This window comes from Pseudochaenichthys georgianus, chromosome 3, assembly GCF_902827115.2.
Source record: "Pseudochaenichthys georgianus chromosome 3, fPseGeo1.2, whole genome shotgun sequence".
Taxonomy (NCBI): Eukaryota; Metazoa; Chordata; class Actinopteri; order Perciformes; family Channichthyidae; genus Pseudochaenichthys; species Pseudochaenichthys georgianus.
The window spans coordinates 3056301-3069487 of record NC_047505.1 but is presented as its reverse complement, the minus strand read 5'-3'; the positions used below and the strand labels follow the sequence as shown (position 1 = coordinate 3069487).

At 42.8% G+C, this 13187-nt stretch overlaps 1 protein-coding gene across 1 annotated transcript; it reads right to left on the bottom strand.

Moving 5' to 3' along the window:
* Window positions 1-4947: 4947 nt before the first annotated feature.
* On the bottom strand, window positions 4948-12747 carry fgf4 (fibroblast growth factor 4). The gene is made up of 3 exons (XM_034077556.1): window positions 12372-12747; window positions 6737-6840; window positions 4948-5180 (listed from the first exon to the last, which is right to left on the bottom strand). Exons 1-3 carry the CDS (start codon window positions 12745-12747, stop codon window positions 5004-5006), a joined length of 657 nt encoding a protein of 218 aa, XP_033933447.1. The 3' UTR covers window positions 4948-5003.
* Between the last annotated feature and the right edge of the window lie 440 nt (window positions 12748-13187).

Sequence of the window (13187 nt, the reverse complement as noted above, 5' to 3'; positions counted from 1 at the left end):
AATAAAGGACTGGCTTACCTAAAGCCAGCTGAGCAGCACTTGAAATGCTTGGCTCTATGAAACCTGATGTACTTTATGATTCTGTTCTTCAAGGTAGTGTCTTCCTGGTCGAACGTACTTATTGTACAGTAAGTCGCTTTGGATAAAAGCGTCAGCTAAATGTGATGTAATGTAATGTTACTTTTAATTTGCATTACACCATGAATTCACTCAATGTCAGTGATACATATTTTTTAATTGAAAAAGTAGTAGTGAAGGATAAAAGACAATGTTATTACAAAAGACAGTTCAAAACACACCTTACATTTACAGGATCATCATTTTATTTTCAACTTGCCTGTAGTCAGGCTTCAGCCATGTGCACACAGTGCATACAGTGTGGCCTTTATTCGGCCCTGTATAAAACTGCAGGACTACTGATAAAAGTAGTTGATATAAAATTGTCATAAGACCACAGGACTCAGAATTACAGATAGTACAGTATCATATCATCACTGACAGAATACAACCCTTTCCCTGAAAGCAGGCATCCAGGCAGCAGGGTTATCAACAGTTACACTTCAGAGATGAGTCCCAACCAGTGGAGCAATGGAACCTTCTTCTCCTTCATCTCTTGTAATGCTTCATGGATACAGATTGGTGATAACATAACCTGGAAGCTAGCATCACAAGGGCTCCCGTCGTTGATGTCGCTTAGTAGTCTCATTTAGTCGCTTGTTAGCCATTTTGATGACACATAAAAGCTTTAAACATTCACCAGTGATGGTTTTACTGACACATTTCTTGTCGTAGATTAAAACTTCAGAACATCTCTCCAGCTTGTGTTAACCACAGACCTTATTTTAGGCATCTAACCATAAATGAGGGATCCAGAAGTTCTTAAATGCTAACTAATGTCCAGCTTTTAAAACAAAAAAGCTGGTTTAGGTACCGTATTTTCCGGACTATAAATCGCGTTTTTTTACCTGTCTGGCTGGTCCTGCGTCTTATACTCCGAAGCCACTTATATATTGAATTTTGTCTGACTGCGTTCAAACTCCGGCCAATAGATGGCACTTTATACAATCATGACAACTGAAAACTGCTGTACCACCGAAGAAGAAAAAGGTCACGGCAACTGGGAGGATCATGGATGTATAGTAAGAACTGGGAGGATGTGTCACGTAACGTTCCAGGATGTAGTGGGATGGATGGACACAGCATGGGCTTCAGTGACGACCGACACCATGCTGTCGGGATTCAGAAAGGTCTAATCGGAGCTGATTCTGATGGAGAGTCTGAGGACAGCCCGGAGCAGGACACGCTGCTTCATCCACACAGAGGATGAAGACTTCAGTGGATAAATGCGACTTATACACCGAAGCGACTTATATATCTTTTTTTCTCTTAACGACACGTTGGTGCAACTTATAGTCCGGAAAATACGGTAATATTGGTTCAATTGACCTTTTAACATTGGAGGACATTATAGGAATTTGTGGTGCTGGTGGTGTGTCAGTGTTCTGCAGCCTTTTCTGTACAAGTCCACATGGTCAGAACGTGAATGTGAAACATTTGCAGCGTCTGAGAGAAGGTTTGCCACAGTCTGACTTTAAGAACTCCATTGGTCTTGATCGGACTAAAGCTGAATAACCAAATGAGCAGCCTGAGTAGAGGACTGGCCCTGGGTCAGTGGCTGAGGGCAGAAAGGTATTCTCCTGTAAACATGATGCCCGCCATGCTGTTACCAGAGAGCTCACACAGCAGGATGCATCATGAGGTGTTGGAGAGGAGATTTAACCAGGCGTGTTTCAGGACCAGCAGGCAGTGTTTTCCACTTATTCTTACAATTTCACAACTATCTGACAGTAGTGAACCAACTGAGCGTGGATCAGTCTTTACATCCTAGCTGGTTTGAAAGACTCACAGCCGGGGTGTCCAACTGAAGGCCCGGGGGCCAAATCCGGCCCGCGACTTCATTTCATGTGGCCCCACAAGAGCTTGCAAATAATATAATATGTTTATTATACGGTTAAATGCCGCTTTACAGAAGCACATTGCCCATAAACTACATGTCCCACAATGCATCTCAAATTAGACTTTTTTTTGTCACCTTTTTTTTTCCTTCAGAATTTGGCTTTTCTTTTTAGATCATTTTGTGACATGCACACTGAAGAGACTTGCAATTGTTTGCCCTAGACTTCTGCTTTCAGACGTAGTTAAGTATGAAGTTATTACCCTATCCGATAATAATCCAATGCAGAGGCAATAATGTAATATAATACATTATTTTGTATATATTAAATATTTATATATGTATTCTTATATATAAAACTGGCCCTTTGAGTGCAACCATCATTCTCATGTGGCCCGAGTTGAAATTGAGTTCGACACCCCTGGCCTAAAGCCAGCGACAGTTTGCATGATATTTGCAACTTAATTCCTAGCGTGTGTTCACTGGCTGGATTCTGTGTTAATGCATCATCACTTCTACTGAAAGCACTCTCACCCACAGACAAACAGAACAATCAGACAGGACTGCTTACAAAATATATACAATATATGCTATTGTTAGAGGAATGTTGAGCTTGAGATTTAAAACCTCTTGAATATAAGGCTGATGAAGTAAACAGGAGGGTAAGAATACAACAGAAAACAGATAAAATGTCACTAGTCCTCTTTCTAACATGGGTTGTTGATGATTGGTGGATTTAGTTGTCAACGCGCCCAGTGGCGCCCCAAGACACTCTGGGGGCCCCAAGCAGAAGGGACATGGCACCTCCGACAGCACCGCTGACCCCCCCCCCCCTCATGTTGTCGTTGCTGTGGACCTTCTTAATCTACCTTCTTTGGAGGCCCCCTTCTGCTCCGGGGCCCCAAGCAGTTGGTGAATGCACCAACGTGAGCCAATCAAACGCAGCTCACACCTTTACACAGCCACCCAGCTCTGTTGGTTTAAAACTGTCCTCCCCCGAAAGGAATACCAGCACCTTCAGTTACTAGGGGGTTATATTTACAAAATATATAAAGAAAAATATAGGGTTACTGGCCCTAGCATATAGTACAGTCCAACAGCTGTCTGTAAATATTTCCCCCATGATTATCATTTCTAAAAGTAAATCACAGGGTAAAGATAGCCGGAACGTGACAAGACGCGACGAGGACAACATGACCCCGAGCTGGGCTGCTGTGTGCAGACACACAGGACACCAGGAGTCTGGGAAATGTGAAAGTAAAACATGAAAATGGGTGTTGGTTTAATAAAAGAGAGGATACTCCAAAGGGAATTGGAAACTGCTCGTACAGGAACTGCGGCCCAGTTTGTATCCTCAACAAAATGTATTTGTGAGCTTATTTTAACCTGAGTGTGTTGTTGTTCATCACCGCATAAGGAAATGACTGGAGGGGAAATACACTTAGTAAATGACACTGATGTATAGCCTGAGAAAAGATGTAGCTTTAAGACGATAAGATCACTGAAGGAATATCATTTTGAGAAATATGCTTTTTGCTACTTCCTCACAGTGACAGCAAAGCTTCAGAACCAGACTTGCTCTGACACCTATGGCGCTTTTCCACTGCAGGACCTAGCACGGCTAGGCCTTGGTAGGCCAGGCTCACTTTATGCTGCGTTTCATTACAGTTTAGTTACTGTGGTAGTAACTATAGTAACGCAGTGTAGGCGGGGCGATCGGCTGTTCGGCGGGCGGAGCGACGCTGCATAAAACTGCCGTGACGTCATCTTCAATGCGAACCACAAAACCAAAACATCAGCCGTTAGCTGTTAGCCCTCAGAGCTCACAGCTCCTCATATCTGTTCAGAAACTAGACACAAGCTAAACCAGTACAAACCACAGACTGTCTGTGTCATGGCGAATACAGTCGCTGCTTTATTTATGTCTGTAGGCCGTTGTTGAGAGTGTGGACGGTCGGAGCATTTACAACGTTAGCTTAGCCTGATCCATCCGATCTCCACACATGCATTTTTTTACTAACCGCTATCAGTATGTTGTTTCTTCGGCATCATTTTGAAACGTGTATTACAATTAAATCACGGTCAAATATGTTCATTTTGATGTAGTTGTAGCCCCCTTGCAACGTATGTAACGTTTGCTGAACATGGCTAAGTCTATTGGAGTAAGTTTGGGTGTTATACTATGTTATAGCTTCAAAAGGTACATAATATAACTTTAAGTACATCAAAGATGACGAGGTAAACAACATTTTCTAGACCAATTTTGTCCAACAGGCCCAAAGTTCCCGGGCGTTTCTTCCAGACCTGTCCTACTCTACACAATGTCCAACGGCTACCTGACAATCTGAAACAGCTGGACATGAGAACAGTCCTGTTCCACAGAGCTACAGTTTCTCTGTCGCATTTCAGCACTTTGACCTTGCATTTAAACTCCCAAATTCCCCACTTATATAATATCAGAGAGGATGCCGCTCTCTATCTGCAGTCTTCTAGGTCTGACTGAGATTGACAGCAGAAAAGTTCAGAGTTCACCCCCCTGGCAGAGCTATAAACAGCCCCCCCCCCATTTCTCTCTCACAGGCAGTAAGATGATACTGTTTCAATTAGGCTCCAGTGCCACACAAAGGAGTTGGAGCATTTGGCAATCAGTGTCACTTCGAACACCGAAGACAGTCGCGCCTCATTTACTTTTTAAGCTAAGACTCAAAACGGGCGTGTTGTGTACAAGTCATTAAAACACCATAGTTAGACCATACACCTCTGCTGTGCACTGCAGTGCAAAGACGACCAACACCCTCAGACAGGAGTTCATGCAGTAGCAGCAAACATGTGATACATTAGAAAAAGAAAGCATAAATAATGTGTGGAGCATCTTTCATCTTACTCCCCAGTGACAAGATACCCTTCCCTAAACAAAATACAAAACTGGTTAAACATAAATACAAAAATGAATATATACAAAGCAAAAGATCAAATATGACACACTTGCATAAAGCTTGGAGTGAAAGTGCATCATGGTCGCCCCCATGGGAGTCTATTTATGCGCCCACTAGATTCTTGGCAAGAAATGTGTCACGGTCATGGCGGGTGACACTCGGTTTCCTCTTTTGGTTTTGCCGTTCTTACTCAGTCCGATGAACATCCTCGGGTAGGCAATGGACTCGTAGGCGTTGTAGTTGTTGGCGAGGAGCTTCTCTCTGAACTTACACTCGTTGTTGTAGTGTAACTGAAGGGGAAAAGACGCACACATGAGGATTATCGGAACATGCTAATTGTTTGAAGTCAGAGACAAAACAAAGTTGCATTCTTGTGGAAGTTAGTTTTGTTCCAAGTGATTACTATCAAACAATTGCTCTATTTCTCACTCCAAAGCTAAAGTGCAATCGCTGCTACGTCCTGGGTTTCCACAAAAACCTGATTGTCAAATGATGAATGCTGGGAGTGAGGCGGGACGGGCTGATTGTGAGGGGGATATAGATCACAAGGCTCCTTGAGATGAAATATACGTATGAACTCATCTCCTTTGTAGCTGTATCGTGTTGTATTCTTCCTTTTAGGCCTAAGAAATGCTAAACATGGCTCGAACCATCTGCAGCACGTCACGTGGACTCTGTTATGGCGCGATCATCAGCTGCAGCGCCCACCCGTGATCCGATCCCCGGCACATACGTCATGACCAACATTGTCTGTGTTTGCATATACATGAAACACATTTGAATGAAAGCCATATCTCTATTTGAGGTGTGTGTGTGTGTGTGTGTGTGTGTGTGTGTGTGTGTGTGTGTGTGTGTGTGTGTGTGTGTGTGTGTGTGTGTGTGTGTGTGTGTGTGTGTGTGTGTGTGTGCGTACATTTCAGTTGTGACTGGAAGATAGATCATACATAAAGAGTCTGCACCCTATCTGTTAAACGGCCCATTATGTTTGATTGTTGGGTGCATTTGATCAACCTTAACATATAAAGTTATCATGCTCTAGAGAGCCTAGAATGAGAGCAGGCAGTGGTGAAGGTCAGACCTGGGCCCCGGAACATAGACATGACACATCACTGACAGCATGATAATAACATCTCTGTGATTTCTGTAACATGAGAAACACTTTGAAAATACTAATGATTGAAAATACAGAAGCTTCACAGAGCTACCTGAAGCACATTGTGGACACAGCCAGAGTTTATCTTATTTCTATCTTCGGCCAACGCAGAGGACATCAGTTGAGTGTGCTTCAATGTGGCCCAGACATGTTAGCAGACCCCCCGTAGGCATCCGCTCTCAATGTGTGCATTCACAGGTTCAATTAGGATCACTAAAACACATAATGCTGTCTGAACTGGGCCAGCTCGGGTACACATGACTCCACTACATCCTTTTAGAGCAAATAGTCAACTGCAATTCATTAAAGTTTACATCATTATTAAATCAAAGATGTTGATCAAGTGCCAGTAAAACACGCCAAGTTTTCTCCATTGATAGCGAACAGTTGCCCCTGGCAGTCACTGGTGCACATATTCAGAAACATCTACAACTAGTCTCTTCGGTGCAACTTGTTTTAATTTTAATGAATTGCTTGAATTAGTTTAGTGCTGTGCTAATCTCAAAATGTACACTTGAGCCTTAACAAGGATACATATAAGAAGGGTTGGTGGACGTGCTCCTGATAGGGACCGACCCAAGGCCACGTCCTCTGCATTATTCTGGGTACATTTCTGAATTAGTATTTTATATGCAGATTCCAGTATATGTTAAGACTGAGAGCAAACACATCAATCAAGGTGGGAACACTCACAGATCCGTACAGCTTCCCCCGCCGGTTCATTGCCACAAAGAATCTGCTGCGGACCCCCAGCAGGGTCACCACCCCCCGCTCCACCGGGGAGATCTGCAGGACACCTTCGGGGGAAACAAAGACACACACTGAAACACACACACTAGAACATGGAACACACAGAGACGTGTTTGTGTTTTTTATCTGAGCTTGAATCTGTAAATGGAGATGAACTGTGACATCTTTCAACATTTGACAGTGAGTTAACTTCATGATGCTGTACGAGTACTCTGTGTAAATGGGTTGGTTTTGACAAGGTTGTGCAAGCCTCATCTCTTTGTAGATTCATACACCAATTCAGAGCGGTAACCAGTGGCGGTTCTAGCTGATATGGCGCCCTGGGCGGTGCACCTTTCGTCGGCGCCCCCCCTGGCATGAATATAAAAAACTATAGGTTATATGAATAAATAAAAAGACACATCCAATTCAGAATTAAATAACTATATTGCACACATTTCTCCAACACATAAATAGAACAATGTGTGTAATCAAAATAACTACACAAAATTAAATAACAATATCACAAAATAAACATGAATATAAAAAGTAGTAGGAAACATACATTAATAAAGAAAAAGACATATAAGCTATAGAATGAAAAGACTAAATTGCACAAATCTTTCAACACACAAACCGAACAGAACACACATTAAATAACGCATTTATAGAATTAGGCATCTCTAAATTCAACTCCCAAAAATCTGACCCTCCTTGCCTTCTTTGATGCAGTTAAATAAAGCTTTCATTTCAGTATGCACAGTGTAGGCCTATTGCTTTTTCAGAATAGGAACTGTTAGAACAATAACACAACTTTCCACACTAATTCTTTCTTGGCATAACATATCTCACAAAAGATGGGCTACAACATATCAGTACTGTAGGCCTATATTACAGACGTCTTTTAATTAAGCCTCCAGTATTGAAAATTACACAAAGGACTTGTCAGTACAATTACTTTTGAGGTGTTTGCTAAATGAAGGTGACTAAATCAATAACGGTTATAGTGGTTGTTTCTAACGTTTTTATTACAGGGCTACACATTATCGTTCTGAAGTAAGACGGTTTGAAATGATTCCAATGTTAGTTGCTGAACTGACGACGGAACACAGGCAGCTAACAAGCAGCAATGGAGTCAAGGTTACCGGCATAATTTAATGACATGCTTAATATAAATGAGCTGTTACAGGTGCATATACCTTTATCTTTTGAGCGTTTAAACTAAACTGGGCCCCTGATGCCTTGTGCCTTTTTTTCTGCATCACCGTAGGTATTAATGTTCGACCCGAGAATCAATCTATAGCGTACCCCTCCCCCAACACTGTCAACTACATGTCAAGACTGTACCAATTTGCCGAAGTCAGTTTTTAAATAATTCTTTATTGTTTCATACAACCCAGTATGCAGTACTACTTTATAAACATCGAAAGTGTTTATTTGATAGAGATAGTTTACCCGCCGCCCGCCTCGGTGTCCCCCATAGTGAGGCGACCAGAGATTACCCCCGCCCTTCTTTGAGTGTGACGCACCGTACACACGGTTCTGTTGCGTGCTTCAACGGAGACACTTCCCATTCACTTTGAATGGGGTGACGTCACGCTTTGCCGAACTGAATTGTGGTTCCGTTGCTTCGCTTTGCTCGCGGTGAAAGTTGAGAAAAGTTCAACTTTTCAACCGTCGACGGAAGCGCCAGCCATATGCCAGTACAAGCGCTAGCCAATCAAACCGCGTGCTTGTGTGTCCAGGGCTGGAGATTAATGTGATGCCAAACGGCGGTACTACAATTTCCGTATCAGTCCGTGACGTCACAATACTTTTTCCCATTGACTAACATTGGGAAAGAGACGTCTGTAAATCAGCGGATATTTTGTAACTAAATAAACTACCCAGTATGAACACTATAGTCCTTATTAGATTCATAAGGTCCTTAAAGTTGTAAAATGCACTAAAAGCCGAATCCAGATTTATTTTCTCTCTCCATTCATTCTACTGAGCCGAGAGCGGGAGCTCCGGGGCGGGGCTTAAGGGGGAACTCAACTGCGCATGCTCCATGAGCGCACATACGGGTACTTCTGCTCTGACAGCCAGGCATGACAGCTAATCTGTGACGTATTGCTCTCGAAAATCTCAGGCCATTTTATTCTCATGCGCCAATGAGCAGCTCTCATAGGAAAGAACGAGAACCCGCCTCCGACGCTGTATCTAGTTCATATTATACATCCATGGCTTCAATGCGACGGAACCATGTGTACGATTTTTTTCATTGCGCTTGTGCCGTCCCCAGTCAAAATGCCGCCCTGGGCTACCACCCATGTCGCCCATATCAATATCCGCCACTGGTGGTAACCTATTTTATTCAAACTCCTACTCAACTTATTTTATTTTGCCTTTTATATGCACTGTCCAATTGCTGTAACAATGTCAATTTCCCCACTGTGCCTCAGAAAAAAACATTGTAATTTTGATTCTGAAATAACTTAATCCCCAAACGGGGCTCAAATCATTGGTCACAAAAGTCCAATATTTACTCTGAGGTTTGATGGCTTAGAATTGACTAAATATCAGTCATCATTATTGTATTGTTTTGTAAGTCAAGTGGCATTAATTGAGATATTTGAAGGTTTACTGATGGAGTTTCTCACTTAGCCTAGCCATGTGGGTTACAGTGTGTGTGTGTGTGTGTGTGTGTGTGTGTGTGTGTGTGTGTGTGTTTGTCCTTTGTCCCTGCTATCATTTTAAAATGCTTTACAGTGGCTTGAATTCCTCGCAGAGATCTCCTGTAATGTATCTCCCTGAATTGTTTTGCCTTGTCTGGAAATAGTACAGAGGCAGGAGAAAACCCCCAGCATGCTATGAGTTCTCAGAGGCATTCTGTCAATTCCTCAGCTCACATTTGACAAAAGGCCCACACTTAACAAACACAGCCTGACAGGGATTAGATGTGACCTGATAGGTAAATCAACATGTGTTATTCTTTGTGTCTGAGGGAGGGGACTGCTGGGGTCCGTCTATCCCCACACAGGGTCTCTGCTGCTCCTAACTTTAGGGGCTGGCTGGGCTGCATCACAGAAAGCTCTGGTTACCACGAGCGGAAAGCACCGGCACTAAAGGGTGCTCAGCGGCACTAGGGCAGGACTCCAGATGTGGTACCAATAAGTGTAAAGGCTATAAGTTGGTTTGAAACAACACAAAGTAAAAATCCTGCATTCACAATTGTACTTTAGTAAAAGAAGAAAAGTATTGGCATCAAAAAATACTTTAAAAAGTAGCCTAATCCAAATGTCTATTTTACATTTGACAATTGTTTGATTAAAATGATTGGTGCATCAGGCCGGTTTTTGGCTGCATCGGCGGTGGGCGCTGTAAGTGATGAAAGTGGGGGATGTTGGCTTATCAGGCGCCCGCAGCTCACAGCCAAAGTGTGAGTGAGCCTTCGAGCGAGCAAGAGAGAGAGAGAGAGAGGGCGCGCATTGGTACCGCGGATTGTTGTTGGATTGAGGCTGATAACTACAGCTCAGTGAGGTAAAGGACTCTGAGTGTTTAGAGTGCTTTAGTCTAAGTTATCTCAGTGGGTCTCAAACGCGTTGGTCACAATTTATGTAAACAAATATTTCCAAGGCACTCCTTTATAATTATTAGGATAAATAACAACAGGTTTGAAATCATTTAAATGTATACTATAGGACAGTAAACCAAAAATATCCATTAAAACTGGAGAGATTACAAAAAATGCATGAATAAATAAATGTTAACTAGGTAAAATAAGATATAAATGAACAACAAAAATAAAATAAGTTACATTTATTTGTTATTGGCTATGGTAGGTTATTGGTTATGTTCACATACTTATTTGATTATTACCCCCTAGATCTAGTCTCTAGTAATTCTGCTCAAAATGCACCAGATTGAAGCATTTTACTTTAACAGGGTATATGCAGGAATCCTGAAGTCAAATTTAATACCTTTTAAGACCTTTTTTAAGACCCTTTCCATACATTTTAAGACCTCATCGCAACTTCGAGTTCTAACCGGTTACATTGGCGACACACTTTATCTCACATTTACTATTGATTGTAAGATAGCACAACTAAACAGAGTGCAGACAGAATACTGAAGCCTCCTCTCCACATGAACTTCAACCTCTCTGTGAAGGTCAGGGTTAATGCAGCATGCTCCTTTGTTGCTTCTGTGCTCTTTCATTCCAGTACAACTCCTCAGAAACCATTAGAAACCAGTATTTGACCAATAAACAAAACAATTGACAAAACTTTGAAATATGAAATATTAAACTTCATGAGCTTCAGCGGGGTAATGCCATATAGGAGCTCCCTCACAAATACCCAGGGGTTAAATTGGGCTGGGGCTGTCCGGGGCCAAGCCCGGCACATAGGACGATGCTCTGACGTCATCTCCCTCACACATTTGTCATGTTTACAAAAAACAATATATATGTTAAGACTTTTCTCGTTCTTAATATAGACTATATTTAGGGTCGATATGTGTTGACCTTACTTTAAAATAGCAGATCTCTGTGACCGGATATAGTTTGGCTTAGACCCCGGCCCCACGAGGGGCCTCATACAGAAAAATGCAAATGCAAAAAAGTAGTACGTATGTAGTACATATGCCAGGCCTGTAAGTGGCGCTGCTGCCGCCACAAAATACACCAAAAGCAGCGAAGAAGACCCCGGAGCATGGTTGTCATGGTCGCCCTTCTGTTTATTCTCCGCGGAGGACGGCGTGTTCTCCTGGTGTATATCTCTCAGGTAGTCCACCAGCAGATAACCCCCCTCCCCCACAGAGCGGAGCAAGGCAACGAAACTTAAAATAAGAAGCAGCATTTTATGGCACGCTATGCATGGGGCCGCCTTGAGGGGGTTTCCCGACATGTTGTTTCAGTAAATTAAAGGGTGTTTCATGTTGTCGTTGCTGTGGACCTTCTTAATACCTTGGAAAATGCCGTTTAATACTTTTTAATACTTTTTAATAGCCTTAATTTTCGCTAAATTGATTTATCAACTTTTAATACTTTTTAAGACCCCGCGGACACCCTGTTTAAAATGTTAAAACAAATCTTTCCGGGTGGCCATACCCCCGGACCCCCCTAGAAGATGTGACGTCCACACCCCAATTAAAACATGTTCATACAATACTGAATACATTTGAAACCTTCTTTATTAACCAACATGTCAATACGTTTAAGTTTTTGTAGTTTATTGGTATTTTGTAGAGATTTTTCATCTATTCTTTATATATTCTATTGTGTATTCCTTGGAAGGGGGGGCACCACATCATAATCTCGCCTAGGGCACCAAAATGTCTAGAACCGGCCCTGGGTGCATGCAGATGTTGGATCAATAGGTGTAAATTGTTCTCTGATTGACAGCATCAGGAGTCAGACGCTGAGGCTCAGACTCATATTGTTAGTCATCGAGTTTATTTCTTATAAGCCTACTATAATAAAATCAATTTCTCAACTGAAACGCTGATTTCTTGATATTGTTGTTTAAAACCAACATAGGCTACAGCTTTCTGTAAGAAACAGTAAGTTACAATACACGTGTTTTGAATTGAATAATTAATAAATGACACAACTTACTGTGGCGGTTTTCGCTGTGTACACCCGTTATTCTACCGTCCGGTAACACCTGGATATGAAAGCCGATCCCAACGTTGCAATAGAGTCTCCGCAGCCTTTTAATGCCGAGCAGATAGTCTCCGTTCCGGCTGACATCCTCCCGCTTCTCGCCCGGGATCCGCGCCAGGGAGCGGGAGTACAGAGCCTCCCAGTGGTCCGCCGTGCCGTTCAGCCCGGGAACGCAGCCTGCCAGCCCGGTCACCAGGCCCAGCACCAGCACCGTCTGCAGGGCCGCCAGAGAGCCCATCCCGGGGGTGGCTCTGAAAGCAGCCTCCGGGCGTTTGCCTTTCCACTGAAGCGAGAATAGGAAGCGGCGGCGGGTGGAAGTTGCGCTCATTCCCAGACCGACAGGCGCACTGAGTTCAGCGCCGGGGCGACATTGATCTGCATGGACGCTGCGCAGCCATGCCTCTATATTTATACCTGCAGTCTGCAGACACATTACATCACAGCTCCACACTTAGAAGAAATCTACAAACTACAAGTTGACATCAACAGAGCTGGAGGCTTTATTGAAATCAAATAATAGCTGCCTTATCAGAGAGCAAAGTCAGGAGTGTGTAGAAATACATGAATAAAGGCCTTATTATGATAAAAAAAACGTCTTTGTGCGAGGCTTTCATTATCAGCTGCAGAATATCATTATTTATGTATGGGAGGATGTAAAATAGGAAACGGCCAAGTTAACAGACCGTGGTGTCGAGACAGGAGACAGTTCTATAAATGAACAATAACAGGAAAAAACACAGGTCCAATTCAACCGAATGAAAACGCGCT